General features: G+C 38.8%; 2 protein-coding genes across 9 annotated transcripts in view; both read left to right on the top strand.

Moving 5' to 3' along the window:
- The window catches only part of crabp2b (cellular retinoic acid binding protein 2, b), a 5807-nt gene extending 5149 nt beyond the window's left edge, over positions 1–658 (top strand). Inside the window, exon 4 of the mRNA XM_053638720.1 lies at positions 1–658. This exon is cut by the window's left edge and continues 64 nt beyond it. The gene's annotated coding sequence lies outside the window, so the exon portion shown is untranslated.
- Positions 659–5266: 4608 nt separating this feature from the next.
- On the top strand, positions 5267–22078 carry scamp3 (secretory carrier membrane protein 3). 8 transcript variants are annotated; one of them, XM_053637169.1, is made up of 10 exons: positions 5267–5986; positions 6725–7327; positions 7426–7509; positions 11427–11543; positions 12748–12871; positions 14415–14543; positions 16263–16422; positions 17167–17268; positions 17379–17496; positions 19974–22078. In XM_053637169.1, the coding sequence occupies exons 2-10, from the start codon at positions 7274–7276 to the stop codon at positions 20121–20123; spliced, it is 1038 nt and encodes a 345-aa protein (XP_053493144.1). In that variant the 5' UTR covers positions 5267–5986; positions 6725–7273; the 3' UTR covers positions 20124–22078. The 8 variants fall into 8 exon arrangements, with proteins under 8 accessions (XP_053493144.1, XP_053493141.1, XP_053493140.1 ...); XM_053637166.1 differs by having other exon boundaries at positions 6725–7051; positions 7257–7327; positions 17379–20115; XM_053637165.1 differs by having other exon boundaries at positions 6725–7051; positions 7239–7327; positions 17379–20115.
- The last annotated feature ends 339 nt before the right edge of the window (positions 22079–22417 follow it).

Here is a 22417-nt window from a genome sequence, read left to right as displayed (position 1 = left end):
TTTGGTCTCCTTCAAAACTTCAGTTCATCATTTATACTGTGGTACAATGAACTTGAAAACATCAAATGTGTTTATCTTTTATGTTTTTACTATCTACTATCGACTGCGATCAATCTTTTGATATGTCTTCATTTATTACTGTGTGTACAGCACCGTGGTAAAGTATTTGCCCTTTACAGATTTCTTCTTTCTTTGCATATTTGTCACACTTAATTGTTTCAGATCCTCATTTAAACATAATCAAAAGAATCTAAACACTACTTCAGTAGAACCTTTCCAGCAATGTGAAGTAGGCTAAGAGGTCCCAACAAGATCAATCAAAAGACATTCCGGAGGAGATGAGAAAGAAAGTTATTGAAAGGGTTACAAAGCCATTTCTAAGGCTCAGGGACCCCAGCAAACCACAGTGAGAGCCATTATCTCCAAATGGAAAAAACGAAGAACAGTGGTGAATCTTCCCAGGAGTAGTCTACTAAAATTCCTCCAAGAGTGCATCACTGACTCATCAAGAAAGTCGCAAAAGAGACCCAGATGAACATCTAAAGAACTGCAGGACTTGTTCTGCACAGGTACAGTCAGTATTCATGATTCTAACATTAGAAAAAACAAGACGCAAAAACGGTATCCATGGGAGAGTTGCAAGGCAAAAAAACCCCGCTGCTAACCAAGCGGAACATAAAGGCTTGTGTTACACATTTAAAAGCAAAACAAACCCCCAAGCCTCTTGCAGTAATGTTCAAGTGAACTTTTTGGAAGACATGGGTCCTGTTACATCTTGCATAAAGCTAAAACAGCACTCCACAATAAGGACATCACCCCAACAGTGAAACTTGGTGGTGGTAGTGTGATGGTGTGGGGATACTTTGCTGCTACAGGGCTTGGAAGACTTACCATAATTGATTGATAACTGATTGAACCATGAATTCTGCTCACTACAAGAAAATCCTGAAGGAAAATATCTGCTCATCAGTCTGTGATCTGAAGCTCAAGCGCAGTTGAATTATGTAGCAAGACAATGATCATAAGAGCAAGACCTAAATGGTAAATGGCACAATTATATAGCGCTTTTATCCAAAGCGCTTTACACTGTGTCTCATTCACCCATTCACACACACACCAATGGTAGCAGAGATGCCATGCAAGGCACTAACTTGCCATCGGGAGCAACTTGGGGTTCAGCATCTTTCCCAAGGACACTTCGACATGTGGAGTCACGCGGGCCGGGAATCAAACCGCCAACCCTTCGATTAGTGGACATCCCGCTCTACCAACTGAGCCACAGCCACCCAAGTCCGCCTCTGAATAGCTCAAAAGAAACAAAATGAAAATGGTTTTGGAGTGGCCTAGTACAAGTCCTGAATCCCGTTGAGATGCTGTGTCAGGACCTTAAACGGGAAGTTCAAGAAGTTCAAAAGCTCTCCAATGTGGCTGAGTTAAAGCAGTTCCTCCATTACGATGTGAAAGACTGATCTCCAGTTATCAGACGCATTTGTTTGCAGTTGCTGCTGCTAAAGGTGACACAACCAGATGTTACATTGACTTTTTCAGTTGGGTGATATAGGTGATGCATAACTGTTTTGTGTATCCTCATGTTCTTCTGTTATATTACATTTTGTATGAGGATCTAAAGTGAGACAAATATACAAAAATATAAAAAGCACTGTATGTGAGATGAAAGTGTGTGTGTGTGTGTGTGTGTGTGTATACTTTAAGCCCTGTATTTTGACCAGCTCATGACAGAAAATCTGCATGTCTTATTGTCTTATGCTTATAATCAATAAAAACATTATTGAAAATACACAGAGGTTTATCCTGCTCAGTCAGTGTGCTAAGTGTATAAATGTTAATGAAACACATGGTTTAACATCTGTCTAAAAACACGAAGCAAAGAGGGTGATAACATCATTATACAGATATTCCCCAAGCAGCTCTTGAATAATAGATTAGATTTACATTAAGATAAGACAATTCTTCGTAATCGACTCAAACTGTCAGACCCTACTGTAGATTAGCAGGGGCTATTATAATCTTTTCCAGTTTTCTCTTGCATATTTATTCTTTTCCAAGGAACACATTATGTGTTTGCTTTCTTTAATTCTGTGACTATTCTTCAGTTTGGACTGTGTGTAAAAAAAAAAAAAAAAAAATTGGCAGCAAGTGACTCGGTAAAAAAAAAGGCATTATAATAGACAAAATGAATGATTTTATTTGCTCATAATTTCATCTGATCTGTAAGAAAATCTAAAATTTTCTCTCATAACAAAACTGATGAGGAAGAAACACAATAAAAGAAATATTTCAGAAACGTATATATCTCATCATGTTGTATTACAGCGGGTCATTGACTTCTTTCTGTGGAAGCACTTTCTGCTGGTTTGGTTTGAATGGGAACCTGTTTTCTTCCTCCACTAATCTAAACCATACAGACTAGAGACAGGGTATGAAACCCAAAACCTGCCTAGAATATGCTTCCATCCCCTGCCTGTTGCCACAGCAACTCGGCTCATTCCTGAGACGGTGATGTCATGGGGCCACGGGCCGCTCAATTGGCTGAGGAATTTTTTTTTTTTTTTTTTTTTTTAGAGCTGACGGTGTAGAGGAGGAGGCTGTGCCACAAACCAAAACAGTGTAAAGCGAAGAATTACAAGATCTTTTTGCTTTTTTTTAACATGATTTTACATGTTACACCATGTTTTTTTCTAGATCGTTTATAGGCCAATAATGCAAAATATAGGAAAACTTATATCCTATATTTTTTTACATCCTATATTTTACATATGAAATGTACTGACAATTGCGTGTATTTTAAAACATGCCTGGAATCTGAATTAGGGAGTCTAAGTCATGTCTTTCTATAGCCTTTTTTAAAAATAATTGAATAATTGAATAATGTAAAATACAGGGAAATAATACATTTGCATGTACGTATGTGCTGTTGCAATGGAGCCATTGTATTTATACATCAGTATAAAATGGTACCAAACTTCTCCCACCTATCAGAAACATGCAAGTACGTAGGTGGACTGGCTACAAAAAAAATGGCCCCTATGTGTGAGTGTGAATGTATATATGTGTGAACATGTGCTGAACAATGCCCTTTGATGGACTGGCCCTCATACAGGGTGTATTCCTGCTTTACACACATGATATATATTTATATCATGTGTGTGATATAACACATACAAATGCAAACACTGTAATATAAACTTTTATCGTAACATTAAAGGCATTAAAACTGCGACAGTTTTCCCAGGACAGAATCTGGATCCACTGCGACTCTGACCAGCATAAAGTGGGTACTGGAGACGAATTAATATTTCAGTATTGTGAGGCTGAAACCATGACTAAAATAGTTTTAAAAAATTTCTATGACCTTGGAAATAAAAGAATGGCCCATATTTTGACAGGGTCAAGGTCAGGCTTTTTAATCAGTGGTTTGAAAACTGCTAAAATATTTAGGTACATAGCCAACGCTTAGGGAGGATTTTATAATTTTTTAACACAGGTTGAATTGTTTGGGTAATATTTTTAAGGTGTGTATCATATCTATATAGTACACAAGTTAATTTTGAGGAGGAAATCAGTTAAATCAATTCAGTGTGTTGGATTGCGGGAAAGGTTTCGAATTGCCCTGTTGATACGGTCTTATTGGTCTCTACATACTGTAGCTAGTTATCAAATTGTCTGACCTGAGTGATTATTGTGGTTGTCAAGTTTCAATGTCAACTGTTAAACATCACTTTAATAACAAGAAGATGTTTGGAAGCATTGAAAGAAATAAGACTGTCCTGAGAGCATTTGACAAATGCAGCACCTGAACTACATCAAAGAGTCATTAGAATTTCAACTGGCATCATGTGTTGTGGTCAAATTTGACTATTTGTATGCACACCAACTGAAAATTTGGTAACAAAATGGTACTACTACCACCCAGCCAGACAGCACAGGCAATTTTGCTCTCTTGGCTCATGACTGTGGATGACTGTGGCATTGTCAGGACTTGAACTTACAGGACTTGATAGACTATAGGGCGGATGCTTTTCTGTTGCACCAATTAGGAGCCACTGTGGGATGTTCCTATGTAGTAGGAAGATCAGGATCAGGTAAATCAATCTGTACCACACATGCATGCAAAAACTTTCACACTACAATCCCTGCTGACCATTTATTTTAACATACAACTGCAAACACTGTAATATAAAATTTTATCATAACATCAAAGGCATAATATTAAAAAAAAAAAAAAAAAAAAAAAGGATGTCATTATGAATAGTCTCGAGTGTGGTAGTCTAAACATCCTCCATTTTGCTTCCTTGAAAAATACATTTAAGATTAACTGATTAAGAGAATTTTCATCTTGCTCTTACTTAACACTGAATATTATTTCCAATTTTGTACTCAAAGTCTGTGGTCTTCAATCATTTTTATGCACTTACAATATATTAAAATTACCAATTAGGCCATTTAACATTTTGTTTTATTCAGATTGTTTAAATCAATAAAACATTCCAATTACTAAAAGAGAATTTGCTGTGTTAATAAAATATGCTGAAATATCATGAAATAACACCAGTACACATTGAGTCAAAAAGCATTAAAAAAATGCGTGCGCATTGGCACCACAGTGGTGCACATGCACGGTGCAAATTGGGCAGGGGGAGTGGATTGAGTAACCACAATGACAGAACCTTTTTTGTCATGTGTAACCCCAATAAGAGGAATCACTTCTAGGTGGGTTAACCCTTTAAAAATATCACAGACAAAAATATACAACTTTTAAAATACATCAAAAACCATATATTTGAAATCAGGAATATTAAAAAAAAACAATAGGAATTATCATGTACATAGGAAGCGAGGATGCTTTATCATAAAGCCTATACTTTTCAATGGCATTGATGAAGAATATGACCTTAATTTAATTATAAATACAGTAAACTGTTTCCTTTGGAATAAATTCACAGACCTTCTTACAATGACAACACAGATCAGCAGTAGCTTGTGACCATAGATTTTGGGGTGGGAGGCCAACATTAATAACGACATACACTAATACACCTACATCTCAAAAACCACACAAAGTCCCGAAACTAGGAAACATTTCTGCTTTTTATCAGCCTTTGAGTGGGAAATGGGAAGTGTTTCAAACTTATTTCTGAGGTACAGACATTATCCACTCCATCAACGGAACTACTTTCCCAGCCGTGTTGTCATGGAGAAATAATGCACACCTTCTGACCAATCAGATTCTAGAATTCAATCACGCTGTAGTATAAGTCAAAATAAGGAGATACTAAGTCAAAATACAGACTTAGTAAGTCAAAATAATGAGGTGCAGTGCTGTGAAAAAGTACAGAAAAGTGCTGATTGAGTTGCAATTTACGGATTGAAGCTCGGGCATTCTCCATTACGATTTTCTGGTAGAGAGCAGAATTCATGTTTCCCTCAATTATTGCAAGGTGCAAGTTACTCCAGATGTAATGGGAGTCCTGTCTTCCAAACAAACCACATTCAACTCATCAGTTCACAGAACATTCTCCCAAAAGGTTTGAGGATCATCAAGGTGTGTTTTGGCAAAATTCAGACAAGCCTTAATGTTCTTCTGGGTTAGCAGTGGTTTTCTCCTTGCCACTCTTCCATGGATGCCATTTTTGCCCAGTGTGTTTCTGATAGCGGAGTCATGAACATGACCTTTACTGATGTATGAGAGGCCTGTAGGTCATTTGATGTTGTCTTTGGCTCTTTTGTGCCTTGCTGGATGAGTCATTGCTGTGCTCTTGGAGGAATTTTGGAAGGTCGGCCACTTCTGGGAAGGTTCACTAACTACTGTGCTGAGTTTTTTCCATTTGGAGATAATGGTTCTCACTGTGGTCCTTTGGAGTCACAGAGCCTTTGAAATAGCTTTGTAACCCTTCCCAGACTGATGTATTTCAATCGCCTTCTTCCTCATCATTTCTGGAATTTCTTTGGCATGGTGTGTTACTGGGTAAGACCTTTTAACCAGCTTCATGCTGTTGAAACAGTTCTTTTTAAGTGTTGATTTGATTGAACAGGGTTTGCAGTAATCAGGTCTGGTTGTGTCTAGTCCAGCTGAACCCCATTATGAATGCAGTTTCACAGATTTGGGGAATTAGTAACTACAGGGGCAAATACATTTTCACACAGGCCCAGTTGTTATTGGATATTATTTTTTGCTTCAATAAATTATCATTATCATTTAAAAACTGTATTTGTCACAACGAGATACTAAGTCAAAATGAGATTCTAAGTCAAAATAATGTGATAAGTAAAATAATGACTTAGTAAGTCAAAATAACAACATACCAAGTGAAAATAATGAGATACTAAATCAGAATAATCTGATAAGTCAAAACAATAACAGCAGTTGGGGGGAAAAAATCCCCTGTGAATGAGCTGTTACTATAGAAACAATAACATTAGAACGAGCGCATTAATATTAACTTATCATTCGTGATACAAGCCGTGCTGTTATAAAGAAACAGTGCACACTTTCTGACCAATCAGATTTGAGAATTCAACCGCGCCGTGGTATAAGTCAAAATAAGGAGATACTAAGTAAAACATTACGTCTTCGTAAGTCAAATTAATAACATAACAATCGAAAAAAAATTCCTGTGAAAAGAGTCACTGCGTATAAGCTGTTATTATAAAAACAGCGTATTAGCATGAATGTATTAATGTTAACCTGTCGTAAACATTACAGCTGGAACTACTTTCTGAGCCATTCTGACCAATCAGATTCTAGCGTTCAACCGCGCTGTAATACAGAGAACAACACTGCTACTGCTGAGAGAGAGACACGCCCAGTTCTGTCCTCACTGCTCACGTGCTTTGTCACTGCAGTCACATGACTCTGCACTTCCTTATTATCTTCTTTCCTCCGATAAGATAAAAAATACAAATATGTATATAAAAAAACTGTAATGTTCGTCAGGTTTAAAACGAAAGCGTGATACGACACAGAGGAATAGTTCCGTCGCCAGGAGGACTGCTAATGCTAATGCTAAACCTGTGAAGTTTAATAGCTTTGGTGAGAAATAGGATTCTTTCTTAAACGGCTCGGGGTGATTTGACGCAGCCTTGTTCAGCTTAGCTCTCTAATCAGTCTGATAAAGGAAGTGATCAGATAATGACCCAGCGATCCTTGTAGGCGTTTCGGGATCCACCGGTTTGTCAGGACAGCTGTATTCACTGAAATCCCCCTCAACTACTCACAGGTTCACTCTGCTCTCCAGATAGAAATTACCCAGACATGTCGAAGTACACAAGTTTTCCAGAGCCCAGTGAGGATCACAATCCATTCCAGGTGAATTTTTTGATCATCTACTGACAGTGCTTTTTAAATTAAGGTTGATCCTCTAACTGTGTGTGTGTGTGTGTTTTTTATTTTTGGAATGTTTACAGGATCCTTCAGTGATTCAACACAGCAGCAGTACAGACTATCCCACACTGGATCTGTACAATCCCTTCGACACCAGGGCGAGTGGGGTAAAGCACACACATCACAAATCTCACCTCCTCATACATCATATACCTTTCTATGGGATTATTAAACACACCAGTGTTAGTGCTCTGTTATTAGAAGCCCGCACACAAAGGCATAGATAGATACATACATTGATCACTTTATTCATCCAAGAGGAATATTCAGCTATTACAGCAGCAGAGAGAGTTAGAAGTATACTAAAAGTAATTTAACATTATAAATTAAACTGTTTTTCTTTGCCATTATCTTGATATCAAAACTTATTTTCTTGTTTTCTTGAGATAACTGTACGCATGATCAAAAGATATCAATGCTTGTTTTGTTTTGTTTTTAACTTTAATCAGCGACTGACACAAGAGGAAATAGCAGTGCTGTGGTTGTGTTACTGTCTCACAGCTCAAAGGTTTTGTGTTTCGATTTGAGTTTAAGTGACTGTGTGGAGTGCGACTTTCCCAAATTTCCTTTTCAGGATGAATAAAGTGCATCTGTCTATCTGTCTTTTTGTCTATCCATCTCTCTCTCTGTCTATATGTCTATCAATCTGTTTGTCTATACATTCAGTATCTCACAAAAGTGAGTACACCCCTCACATTTTTGTAAATATTTGATTATATCTTTTAATGTGACAACACTGAAGAAATGACACTTTGCTACAATGTAAAGTAGTGAGTGTACAGCTTGTATAACAGCGTAAATTTGCTGTCCCCTCAAAATAACTCAACACACAGCCATTAATGTCTAAACCTCTGGCAACAAAAGTGAGTACACCCCTAAGTGAAAATGTCCAAATTGGGCCCAATTAGCCATTTTCCCTCCCCGGTGTCATGTGACTTGTTAGTGTTACAAGGTGTCAGGTGTGAATGGGGAGCAGGTGTGTTAAATTTGGTGTCATCACTCTCACACTCCCTCATACTGATCACTGGAAGTTCAACATGGCACCTCATGGCAAAGAACTCTCTGAGGATCTGAAAAAAAGAATTGTTGCTCTACATAAAGATGACCTAGGCTATAAGAAGATTGCCAAGACCCTGACACTGAGCTGCAGCACGGTGGCCAAGACCATACAGTGGTTTAACAGGACAGGTTCCACTCAGAACAGGCCTCACCATAGTCGACCAAAGAAGTTGAGTGCATATGTTCAGCGTTATATCCAGAGGATGTCTTTCTGAAATAGACGTATGAGTGCTGCCAGCATTGCTGCAGAGGTTGAAGGGGTGGGGGGTCAGCCTGTCAGTGCTCAGACCATACGCCACACACTGCATCAAATTGGTCTGCATGGCTGTCGTACCAGAAGGAAGCCTCTTCTAAAGATGATGCACAAGTAATCCCACAAACAGTTTGCTGAAGACAAGCAGACTAAGGACATGGATTACTGGAACCATGTCCTGTGGTCTGATGAGACCACAACTTAAACTTATTTGGTTCAGATGGTGTCAAGCGTGTGTGGCGGCAACCAGGTGAGGAGTACAAAGACAAGTGTGTCTTGCCTACAGTCAAGCATGGTGGTGGGAGTGTCATGGTCTGGGGCTGCATGAGTGCTGCCGGCACTGGGGAGCTACAGTTCATTGAGAGAACCATGAATGCCAACATGTACTGTGACATACTGAAGCAGAGCATGATCCCCTCCCTTCGGAGACTGGGCCGCAGAGCAGTATTTCAGAATGATAACGACCCCAAACTCACCTCCAAGACGACCACTGCCTTGCTAAAGAAGCTGAGGGTGAAGGTGATTGACTAAACCCTATTGAGCATCTGTGGGGCATCCTCAAACGGAAGGTGGAGGAGCACAAGGTCTCTAACATCCACCAGCTCCGTGATGTCATCATGGAGTAGTGGAAGAGGACTCCAGAGGCAACCTGTGAAGCTCTGGTGAACTCCATGCCCAAGAGGGTTAAGGCAGTGCTGGAAAATAATGGTGGCCACACAAAATATTGACACTTTGGGCCCAATTTGGACATTTTCACTTAGGGCTGTACTCACTTTTGTTGCCAGCAGTTTAGATATTAATGGCTGTGTGTTGAGTTATTTTGAGGGGACAGCAAATTTACACTGTTATACAAGCTGTACACTCACTACTTTACATTGTAGCAAAGTGTCATTTCTTCAGTGTTGTCACATGAAAAGATATAATCAAATATTTACAAAAATGTGAGGGGTGTACTCACTTTTGTGAGATACTGTATGTCTGTCTGTCTGTCTATCAATCTGTCCATCAACCTATCTATTTATTTACTTATCTATTTGTCTACAGTTGTGGTTGGATGTTTACATAGACTCATCATGAATGTGAATGTCATGTCAATATTGGATTTTCAGTCATAACTTTGAACTTTTATTTTTCTGGGGCAGAATGAATGTACAACATGCATCTGTCATTTAAAAAAAATGAGAATTTGGTTCACAAGTTTTTACTTATTTAGGGTTTTCTGTGGTCAACACAAGGTCCAGAGAAAATCTGGACCAAAAATCCAGAGAAATAAAAATTCAAAGAAATTTTTGAAAGCACAATATTGCCACGACATTCATGTTCATTATGAATGTATGTAAACTTCTGACCGCAACTCTGTCTATTTATGTATTGATCTGTCTATCTCTCTGTGTGTGTGTGTGTATGTATGTATGTATATATATATATATATATATATATATATATATATATATATATATATATATATATATATATATATATATATATATATATATATATATATATATATATATATAATTAGATAATATAATATATAATTAGTCTTCTGTTGGTCAGTGTGAGAGAATTTCCAAATTAGTCTCTGGCACTTGAAAAGGCGACTCTGCAGCTACACCATCATGGACACTACAGTGATCCTGAACAGGTGATCAGTTTCATTACCAGCCAATTTGACGTCCCGGGACGTCTCCATGGTTACCATATGGTGTTTGAGAGATGCCGCCTAAGTGCTTTGCGGCTCACAAAAGAAATGGAGATCGGAAATAGGATGTAATTGCTGCAGAATCGCTATAATATAAATACGTGACCGCGTGCCACTGGTTACAACAATGCAGTGCTAGAATGCTCCTACTCCGTGATCTCGGAAAATAACTTTTGTCATCGTGCAATTGTGAGAAAAATAAGTTGTCCTCTGTACTATACACCTACAGGGTGGACTAATAGTGGAGATGTGTCCTAATAAAATAGCAGTGAGTGTGCAAAGTAATGAGTGGACCAGACACACACACACACACTACTATGCCAATGTCACTGCCACTCCTCAAACACTCCCCAACCGACCACACCCTGTATATGGAGAATTTAATGATATAAAGAGTTTGTGTTTTAATACAAGGCTGACCAGATCATGGAGTCCAGTAAAGGTTCATGTTAGAGATGCAAGCTCTGATCATGTCTAATGGGATCGTACTAATTGAGATGACAAACCACATCAATGCTCAACATTAATTACCAGCAATATTAAGCTTTATTGAACTCCATAACCATGTCTGATTGTACTACAAAACACGAGCTAAATCCCAGAGAGCCAATCTGGGAACGTTGTGTATAAGGGGAATAAGGAGTTATTGATCATGTAGGATAATATTTTCATGGTGAGTATTCTCTATCAGTATAACAAATGGTCTAATTAGACAAATCATTCATTACAAAGACTGAGCAATGCATTATTTATTATTTATTTATTTGCTTGATCTCACACATGTTCAGAGTACATGGTTCTGTATTGACCATATTAGACATGTGAGCTCACTAAGTGAATGTAGAATCCATGCATTATTGCATTACCCATGTTAATCTTTCAGACATCTAGACTCAACTAATAATATATTAGAAACACATCTTCTCATAACTCACTATACGGTATAGACCTGTTGATGTTGATGCACTTTGTAATCATGGTGATTTATTTATTTATTTTTCATATTATAGCCTCCGCCTCCTTATGAGGCCGCGCCACCAACCTCACCACCAACCATCCCGCCTCAGGCTCTGCCTAGCAGGACTACACCCACAGAGCCCCGGAATTATGGATCCTACAGCACTCAGGTGTGTTTCTTCGCTACCTCGATACTAACACCGTATTCGACTAAGCTTGTAATTTCCGACCTCCGACTAAAGCTACATTCTCACACACAAAGTGATTTTATCGCTGCTAGTCACTGTATTATGAAATCGCCAGTAGAAGTCGTTCCTACTACTGGTTGCCATAGTAACATTTATCAGTAGGTGACACAACTAGCATTCCACCTTTTTGACAACAAACCCTTTTTTCTTGCCGCTAAAACGAAACGTTCTGGAGGGAGAGCGTTTGTATATGAAATTCAACAGTGCATACAGTATTTGTATCATAAACGCCAACTCAACTCGGAAGCCCTACTCGGGATGGTCTCCTCAACCCCGAGTTCAGAAATTGCCTTCAAATCAACATGGCCGCTCACAGCATGAACAGTAGACAGGCAGCACTTTTTACCTTTAAATGAGTTCTGCTGTGTACACAAGTATTCGTTTTAGACCGGGGGTGTCCAATCTAATCCGCAAAGAGCCAGTGGGGCTGTAGGTTTTCATTCCAACCAAGCAGGATCCACATCTGATGATTCCACCTGTTTAATCAGTTGATATTGGCGTTCAAAAGACTCAGTTGTGGCTTCTGCTTGGTTAGAATGAAAACCTGCACCCACACCAGCCCTTTGCAGATAAGATTGGGCACCCCTGTTTTAGATCAATCAGACATATTCTCTTGTTCAGTCTTTAACACTGACTACAGTTCGTTGTTATGAGGAGGTAAATAAGCATCACAGTTCTACTGTACAGTCACTCTTGAATAACACAAATGGATCTATGGGAATTATGTTGTGATAAAATTAAATTATTTTGGATTTTTTTTAACACTTGTTATCAGGTTGATATTCTAACCTGATAACAAGTGTTAAATTATTTTGGATTTTTTTTTTATCACAACATAATTCCCATAGAAATAATTAAATTATTAATAATTAAATATAATAAAATAATTTAATTTTAGCATCTTCAGTGTAGACGCCCTTTTTGCCTAGAATTTCCAGAAATGTACTCTTGGCATTTTTTTTTTATCCGATGTCTTGAGGAATCTCCCGGAGATAAACAGTAAAAACCCCTTTTTAAACAGGACATAAACAGAACAATAGTGAAATAAGGTGGTGTGTTAAACAACATTGTTTACAACACACTGCAGTCAGTTAAGTAGCCCCCTCTAATCTTGATCTCTCTGAAGCAACCTGTGGTGAACGCCGCAACAGCTGACTTGCTGAAGAAGCAGGAGGAGTTGGAGAGGAAAGCAAGGGAGCTGGAAAGGAGGGAGAGAGAGCTCGACTCCCAAAGCCGTAGCACCGGATCCTGTGAGTACCCGAGTCAGATGAACATGCAGTGGCAACTCCGCCAGATCCTATCATTTGTAGTTCAATTATTAGTTATAACCGTTTTCACTCCTAGATTTCTTTCTGACCTTGTTTCCTCACCAGTCAGTTCACTAGCACCAATTTTTCAAGCATCAAAATGTTTGCACGTTCATTGATTTGTCAGGAATGTGGTTCTTCCCCAAATTGTTGGACGCACACCATTGTATAGAATGTCTTTGTATAGGCCTACTGTAGTGCTGCAGTTTCTCTTCACTGGAACTAAGAGGTCCAAACCTGTACTAGCATGACAAAAAGTGCACAAAGCGAGCTCTATGAAGACATGTTTTACCAAGAACTCGAGTGTCCTGCACACTAGAGATCGACCAATTGATGGGTTTTGCTGATTACTCTGCACCGATAACTGATTGCTGGAACTATCCTTAATCAGCAAAAACCCACACCGTTAAAGTGTTTCCCAGTTGCGTCCGTTGTTGAGCGGCTGAGAAGGGTCCGCTGTCATTATACAGTGCAAGAGCAGCCTCTAGAGGCGAAATAAAACGATCACTGTCGTTTTATTGTGTTATTTGAAGTTTTTTAAAAAAATACAATTTGGATGTCTCTGTTTTTATTTATTATTTGAAGTGTTACCTTTTGGTTCAGTTTGGATGTATATATTTTATTTACTTTAATGTTTATTAACAGTTAATATATATTAATATTTATATATTTATTTTATTTTTGAAAAAGTACAGTACATTTTCATGGTGCAGTCAGTACTATTTATTTTTGTATAAAGTTCAGCAATATTTTACTTTGAGTGCTATGTTTTCACTCCATATCAATTTGAAAAACTACCGGTCGATTAATCGGTTATCGGCAGGTCCCGCCCAACTTAGTTATCGGCAAAATCCACTATCGCTCGACCGCTACTGCATGGAGCCCTGACCTCAGCCATAATGAACACTTTTGGGATGAACTGAAACACTTTCACTGCATCAAAGCTGTCCACACACTTTTTGGCTATAGGGAATTTTGTTTGGCTGAACCAGACAACACAACGTTGAAGAAAACCAAAAGCAAAGCACATAGAAGTCGTGTGATGACAGATGATTCTCTGATAACTGAGTTGGACAAGTGTGCACTATTTTTAGCTCTGCATGTATGTCCTGTTTTTTTTTTTTGGTTCGTGTGACACCTGGGCAAGAGTAACCAGAGCCAGCATGGGTACTAAGGTACAACTTGCATGACTTTCTGCATGAGGAATATGCCGAACTGTACCACCCCATATGTTTGGAAAATACTATTTATTCATCCTAAAGCTAGATTGCCTTTTTCAGACAAGTTGATGCAAATTTAGTCCCTGGTTCTTGTCCTGGTCCTGTAACAGTTCTATGCACAATGTGTATTTTGCATCACTTGGTAGTCACTTTGGATAAAAGCACTGTGGAGAGCAGGAAGATAAAGAAAGCTCACATATCAGGAAGAAACTGAATGAGTGTGCGTTACATGGTTGAATGACATGACATAACTTTGTTTGTTTTAGCGTCTCAGAAGAATTGGCCTCCGTTGCCGTCTTTCTGTCCAGTGGGTCCGTGCTTCTATCATGACATTAACGTGGAGATCAGCCAGGGCTTTCAGCGCATCGTCACCATCATGTACTATTACTGGATGTGTAAGCTGTGTTTTGTTTGTTGAATGTTTTTATCTGAATAAGAGGTGTTCTGATAAATTAGTGTAATGGTTCACTGTGATACAGTTCATTTGGTTATGTTAGGTTGTGGTGGTATAGAGTCTTCCTCTTGATTGGATATTACTTTTTATATCCGATTGTACATACATCTGTTTCTGATCTACATTATTTTTTTTAAACCAGTGTGGCCTTGATTGGAGTAATGGTTCAACTGGATCTTATAGACTTGAAGGTGTAGTTTACCCACAAATGAAAATTCTGTCATCAGTTACGCCCCCTCATGTCATTCCAAACCTGTTCGACTTTTGTTCATCTTCGGAACACGAATGAGGATGTTTTTTAATGAAGCCCGGGAGATTTGTCTCTCCGTTTATAGTCCACGTAACCAAAACTTTCAAGCTCCAAAAAGTTCATAAAGGCATCTTAGAAGTAATCCACGTGACTCCAGCGGGTTAATCCCAATTCAATGAAGCGATACGAATGCTTTGTGCGTGCACAATAAAAACTCAAAATAAGTCTTCACAAAATAGCTTCACTTCTGCATAGATCTCCGACGCGCGTTCACGAGAGAAGTACGACGCGTGTGTGTTGTCTTGATGCAAGAGCTGGCATAAAAAATACAAGTCCTCTATGTCGAGATCTGCAGACGTCTTTGTTACAAAGCTTTTTCTACTGTATGTGACTCAGTTTGTGTACAATGTCCTTCTTCCTCTGCTGTAAACAGTGCAGCGCTTCCGGGTCCATTGTGTCGCGAGAACATAAAGATATTTTTTGAATAAAGACTTATTTTTTTAATTTTTGCACACACAAAGCATTCGTATCACTAAATTAAATTGGGATTAAACCTCTGGAGTCACGTGGATTACTTTTACAATGCCTATATGAACTTTTTGGAGCTTGAAAGTTTTGGTTACGTGGACTGTAAACAGAGAGACGGAAATCTCCCAGGTTTCATTAAAAATGTCGCCATTTGTATTCTGAAGATGAACGAAAGTCTTACGGGTTTGGAACGACATGAGGGTGAGTAACTGATGCCCGAATTTTCATTTTTGTGTGAACTAACCCTTTAATTATAGACTTTTGAGTCTGGTTCCTGTCAAGGTTTCTTCATGTCGTCTCGGAGTTTTTTCTTGCCACCATTGCCTCTGGCTTGCTCATTAGAGACATAAATCTAAATCTATATCCAGATTTCTGTAAAGCTGCTTTGTGACAGTACCTATTGTTAACAGCGCTATATAAATACAATTGAATTGAATAATGTAGTTCAGCCCCCAAACATTCTGAGGCGTGTGTAATTTTTTTTTTTTTAATCGAAACAATTCTCAGGTTAGTTGTTGAACTTTTTAAAATGTATTTTATGAAACGTATTTATTAATCCCATGTTATTGCACCGTGAGGGTTTGATGTCCAAGTCCAAGCTTGCAGTAACCTGTTTGAACCACTGGAGGTCAAAATGACATTCAGTTTTAATATTTAATTATTTTGTATAATTATTTTGTAATCAATCAATCTTATATGCACCTTTAACATTTGTATATGAATGTCTGATTTAAGATCAGGGTTAATGCTTAAGGACTGACTGCTTTAAAGTTTTTGTATCCATAAGTTTGCCTTGCTATTGCTCTTGTTATCCTGTTCTCATTGTTTTACACTTTTTTTCTTCTTTTTTTTTTTTTTTTGTAAATTTGTTCCTCCACAAAGATTCGGCTTGCACCCTGGTCTTCAACTTCATCTCCTGCCTTTCTCTGTTTTGTGTGGACACTAGTAGTGGTGTAGGCTTTGGCCTAGCCATCCTCTGGCTTCTGCTCTTTACCCCCTGCTCCTTCGTCTGTTGGTACAGGCCTGTGTATAAAGCATTTAGGTATGTACCACCGAGTTCATCTGCATCAGATCCCTGTTTTTAAAATTCTTTGAGTCAAGAGCAGTCTGCAGCTCAAACAAGCACAGTAGCAGGTACAGTGCATATCTGGCAGGAAATATATAATGTATGTATGTATTTGTGTGTGTATAAATATAATTATATATATTAGTGTGTGTGTGTGTGTGTGTGTGTGTGTGTGTGTGTGTGTGTGTGTGTGTGTGTATATATTTTACAAAAAAAAAATCACACTTTTGTGCATGTAAAGTGCCGTGTGATATCACTCTAAATACATCTGTTCCTGGAAAGCCTAGAGTTTTTGTTAGAGAAGAGACCTAAAAAGTCATGAAGGCCAAAGAGCTATCAAAACAAGTCCAGGACAAAGCTCTGGAAAAGAACATCTATAGAGCACTATATTACTTCCCTCTTTGCCCTATATGTTTGGGAGAAACCCGACACTGTCCACCCCAAGAACACCAGTGATGTCCCTAGAGTGAAGCATGGTGGTGGTAGCACAATGTTGAGCGTTGCCTTTGCTTGTCTGAATAATGCGCTCCCTGCTTACCTGGTCCATAACTTTTGTTGAATGGCCTCCATTATGTGGAAAAGTTCTGGGGGTGTGAGTACTTACAGTATGCCAATGTGATGGATGATTTGAAGCAAGCAGCTGCTAAGCTATTGGATATTGTCTTAGAATTTGCTGGATTTTATTTAGGCTAATGGATTGATCTCTCTATATCTCAACAGGAGTGATAGTTCCTTCAACTTCTTTATGTTCTTCTTCATCTTCTTCGTCCAAGTGGTGTTGTACGTCCTTATGACTATTGGTATTCCTGGCTGGGGCTTCAGGTGACATGAGTAACTTGTTACAATCCTGAACTTTTCTGCATTTGCCACTCTCATTCGTTTCATTTCACCTGCTGTTTTCTTTGTCTTTGTCTCACTCTCTGCTTATGCAGTGGATGGATAGTGGGTCTTGCTGCATTAAAGACAAATACCGCAGTTGGAGTGATCATGCTCTTGAATGCATTGGTCTTCACTGCTCAGGCTGCCATGGGAGTGGTTCTGCTCAAGAAGGTAAACTCAGATCTTCTCCTCTCTCTATTAGCAGTACACATCATCTCTTTGCAAATCACCATACAGCACTGTACACATGTCTGTGTTTTTGCTCTAAACTACAAAACATGGTTGATGAATCTGATCCGATTTAGAGGCGTGGTCTCCAAAATATTAAACGCGGTTAAACAAAATCTGCAAGATGCTGGTTCCTCATAAGTAATCTTTTGTTGAGTAAATTCAATTGTAATAAACAGCAGTAAACAGAAATAAAAGAAACAAAGTCAATATTTGGTGTGACGACCATTTGCTTAAAAAAAGAAAGAAGTATTAGTAGTCTCCGATGAATACGATGAGTGCAGGCTGTTCATGATAAAATGCTGCTTATCCTCTAAGGTTGAGGCCAAACGCTTACTTACAGGAAAAAAAATATGGAGCTCCACACGTCTGATTCTTACTTAGGAGCAATTTCCAATCAAAATTCAAAAGTCTTGAGATCTCACACACACTGCATCCTTCAGGAACAACACACAAATGACCTCCCAAGGATGAAACGTTGGTCTGAAAGATTCCGCTGAACCACAAGACAACAACAAAGGAACTGGTGAAGGAGTTGGAGGCATCAGTTATGGAAGTATGTGTGTCCACTATTAAGAGAGTCCTACAGTGCATCACCATGGCATAAAACCAAGTCATGGTCATACAAGGAATACACCCCTACTCCAAGACTGGCATAAAAAAGTCAGACTGAAATTTGAAGGTGATCACCAGCATTTTGGAGGAGTGTTCTCTGGTCAGATATGTATGGTAGAAAAAGTCTGAGGCTTCTAATCTGAAGAACACCATCCCAACTGTGAAGCATGGTTGTGGTGGCATCATGTTGTAGGGTGTTTTGCTGGAAAAAGGGAATGACATATTCAGAAAATAGATGGCATCATGAGGAAGGAGGATTTATCCAGTAATACTGAAGTAACACCAGAAAGCTAAACCTTGGTCACAGCTTGGTTACAGCTCCAAAGTTGTAACAAAATGTTTTAAAGACAACAAAGTGAAATTATTGGAGTGGCCATCACAAAGCCCTGACCTGAATCCCGTAGAAAATTTGTGGACTTAACTGAAAAAGCGTGTCTGAGTAAGGCAGGCGGCCCAAAATCCTGGCCGAGTTATGTCACTTGAGTCAGGAGGAATGGAAAAATGCAAAAATTCCAATAAAGTACAGTGAGAAGCTTTTGGAAGGCATTGGAAAGAAGTTAAGCAATTAAAATGTAATGCCAGAAAATATTAACAAACTGTACGTAAAATTTTGACCCACTGAAAATCTGATATACAGTCCCCTCCAAAAGTAATGGAACCACAAGCCTAAGTATATTGTCTTTGCTATACACTGAAGACGTTTGGGGTTGAGATCAAAAGATGCACATGAGACGAGAGTTTATAATTTCAGCTTTCATTTCCTGATATTTACATCTAGATGCGTAATTACCCATGCTTCATTTTGTTACATTCAACAAGTCCGAATGGATCATGCAAACACTGTTGTTATTAAACGGACTTTCAGACTGGCAGTTTAGTCCGATACAGAGGGGAAAATTGGTAACGTGAAAACTGTAATGCGGATCGGGAAGCGCACCACGGTACCGAACCCGAGACTACCTGTTGGAGGTAGCCCCGTGAACGTGAACGCAACTCGTACTCGGGTCCGCACTTGTTCAGGAAGCAAAGTAACCTGCTCCTGTAACTTGTTTTAACAGATGATGACAACATTAGCTACCAAACACGTGTACCATGAGTGGCAGGGGAACGTTGTGGGATGTAGAAGAGGTCCACTGTTGAGCAGAATGTGCGTTTTGTGTGTGTGTGTGTGTGTGTGTGTGTGTGTGTGTGTGTGTGTGTGTGTGTGTGTGTGTGTGTAAAAATAAATAAATAAATTTGAATATAATAACCAAAACAAAAGAATTTGGTGAGTCATGTTGTGTTCTCCATGACGTAAGAAGAACACGAATGCACCGGGGTTCGACAGAATCAAGTGAGTCTGAAACAATCGCATGCACAGTACATGTCCCCTGTGTGAGTTTGAGTTTTATAATGTTGACTCTTTTCATCAGTGGAAGCCTAAGGCACATTTTCAATGTTGTATTAAAATGTATTGTAACGTCGTATCGAATTAGAATTTTCCATGTTATTACACACACACACACACACACACACACACACAAAAGATCCAGGGTGTTGTAATGACTGTATAATCGGAACGTGTGATGAACCTGAAACAATTGCACCTTTTGATGTCATCTTCAGTTAGGAAAAGCAGCTACCAAACGATTAAGCATGCAGTCTTGATTCATGCAAAGCAGTGTAACATTCTGCGAGCTTGTCTCATTTCCCTACCCGCTTTAATCGTTGGGCATCAAGATTTAAGGCCTTTCATTTGCATTGCTTCTTTGCTTGCAGATCGTGTGGTAATTCCATCACTAAGCTCTTTTATCTCCCTCGCCCAGGTCCACTCTCTCTACCGGCAGACCGGTGCCAGCTTCCAGAAGGCCCAGGCAGAGTTTGCCACCGGAGTGCTTTCAAACGAAGCCGTGCGCCAAGCAGCGGTGAACGCCACCGCCACAGCAGCACAAGGGGCCTTCACCGGAGCACGTTAGAGTTGAAGGCAACGTGAATGGGTATGAGGCTGGGGAGAAACTGAGGATGAGCCCCCCCCAAAAAAAAGAGTCTACAGGTATAAAAGAGAATTCTGTACATTTTGAAACTTTCAGTCCGACACTGTTAGAAACCAAGCACTAGGCCCTTTTGCTTGTGTTGGAGGAATAGATACAATATATCAATGCAAGATGAATAATTTGATGGGGTTTTTTTTATTGTTTTTTTTTTTGTTGTTGTTTTTTAAGCCTTGTTTATCATGCTCTTGACCATCTCTTGACCACTTGGCTGTCATTTCTGAACCATAGTTTAGGTGTCAGTAGCAGTTTATGGGATTTGTTTCTTAGTATTTTATTGACACTGTGACTGATAAAATGATTAGGAAAGCACTGCCAAGTAGATTAAACCGCACCACACAGGCACCTCTCTCTTGCTCTCACTCTCTCTCTCTTGTTCTCTTGCGCTCTCTCTCTTTCTCTCTCTTGCTCTTTCTCGCACGTGTGCTTTCTCTCTCTTGCACTCTCTTGTTCTGTTGTGCGCTCTCTCTCTCTCTCTCTCTCTCTCTCTCTCTCTCTCTCTCTCTCTCTCTCTTCTGCAGTCTCTCTGTTTTGCTCTCTCTCTCTCCGCTGCATAAATGTGAAAACGCAAATCTAAGATCAAAGATCTAGCCACTTCAAGTTGTCTAAAAAGGAAGTGTAGAGGAAAAACGCATGATTTATTTGAAAGTCACAGGACAGTTACCCGTTTTCTACTGTGCTAGGACATGTAGTGGTTTGTTAACCTGCTTGAATAAAGTGTGAAGCACTACAGAGGCATCAGAAATTGAATACGAGTCGTCATTCAGATTCTTGAGTGTCATCAAAGGGCTTGATTGCACCACTCTCATCCTGTATGATGATTTTTTTTTTTTTCCTTCTTGCGAAATGTTTAAATCCAATTAGAAATAAAACGCTCTACAGTATATGCCGCTTCCGACAGGTAAGGAAACGTAAACGAAAAGAAACATAAAAGATAAGTGTATGCTAAAGGATAATAATACTGATATTAGTCTATATTAAAGTTGCTTTATAATCTAATACTGCATGCCAAAATTCCCTAGGCTCTATGTAAAAACAGTCAGGAGAAAGATGAAACAGATCGGTTTATACGTAACGCTGTCAGCCTTATTCTCTGCTCCTGCAACTGGCGTAGAGCCTTACAGTTCCCAGATTTCGTGTTTATTTTCAATGGTGGATCTCCTTTTCCTGGTCTACCTGTTGTTGTTTGAAATGGCTGAGTCTTTGGCCAAGAGATCTCATGATCCAGCACCTGTTCATTAACGACTAATAGCTGTAAAATGTACATGTAGACAAATCTGAATTAACACACCATCAGAACACCCACCTTCGTTCTGTCATTTTGTGATTAAAACAGTTCCAGTCTGTTAAGAGTCAAGCAAACCAGCCATCATCCAGGTTATTATCGTTCAGTGATTTGTATGAAAATGTATAAATGTTACCTAACTGTCTAACGTCCTGTCCTTTTGTTTTCCTGTGATCGCAAATCTACATTTTTGCACAGTGCCAAATGTATTTATCTAAATCTATTATTTTGTTCTCTCGTTGTGTTAATAGGTTGTTGTTGTTTTTTTTTTTTTTGCCTGCTCTAACACACTTGATCCAAGCCTTCCTGTTTTGATAGCTATGTGAGATCAGGTGAACACTAAAATGTGATGCGTGTCATGTTTGTCTGTGTTGGTCATTTGTTTTAATAAAAGTAATACATTTGCCTCAAAGAATTGGACTTTCCTTCATGTTAAGATGTGTAGGTTATGGGTTACAAGTTTTGTTTTGTTTTTATGAACTAGTTGCATATTAACTAGTTTTTAGGATTTAAATCAACATATTTTCATTTTCATTATATGCATGCAATGGTTTTTTTTTTTTTTTTTTTTTTTTTTGGTTTTTGGCGTGTGATTCTCTAAATCACTTCTTTCCTACAAAAAAAAAACCTTCACTTTGTCAAACAGCTTTCCATGGACAATTACTATCGTCCAATAAACACAGTAGTGAAGTCGCTACTAATTTAATCACATTTGATGTCCATCATTAAAGGACCACAATTTACACTGTGTTAGGAGTAAACATGATGTAGTTACATGAAATTATGTTATGTCATAAAAATATAGAGGCGTACATGTTTGTGAGAGCTTTAGCATGGGCATCTGGGAAATTCATTGTGCTAATCATCTTTTTACAGACTGAAATCTGCATTCTCTATGGGGAAAAAATCCTATTCCTCTCTCCTTAATTTAAAA

Source organism: Ictalurus furcatus, chromosome 12 (genome assembly GCF_023375685.1).
Source record: "Ictalurus furcatus strain D&B chromosome 12, Billie_1.0, whole genome shotgun sequence".
Classification (NCBI taxonomy): Eukaryota; Metazoa; Chordata; class Actinopteri; order Siluriformes; family Ictaluridae; genus Ictalurus; species Ictalurus furcatus.
Note: the sequence above shows the minus strand (reverse complement) of the source record. Positions and strands in the feature narration are given on the sequence as shown.

Excerpts from the sequence above, each read along its gene's own strand:
- scamp3 (XM_053637167.1), top strand. The coding sequence starts at position 7,274 with ATGTCGAAGTACACAAGTTTTCCAGAGCCCAGTGAGGATCACAATCCA. Across the intron at positions 7,328-7,425 it reads AGGATCACAATCCATTCCAG|GATCCTTCAGTGATTCAACA; the intron begins GTGAATTTTTTG and ends GAATGTTTACAG. Across the intron at positions 7,510-11,426 it reads TCGACACCAGGGCGAGTGGG|CCTCCGCCTCCTTATGAGGC; the intron begins GTAAAGCACACA and ends TTCATATTATAG.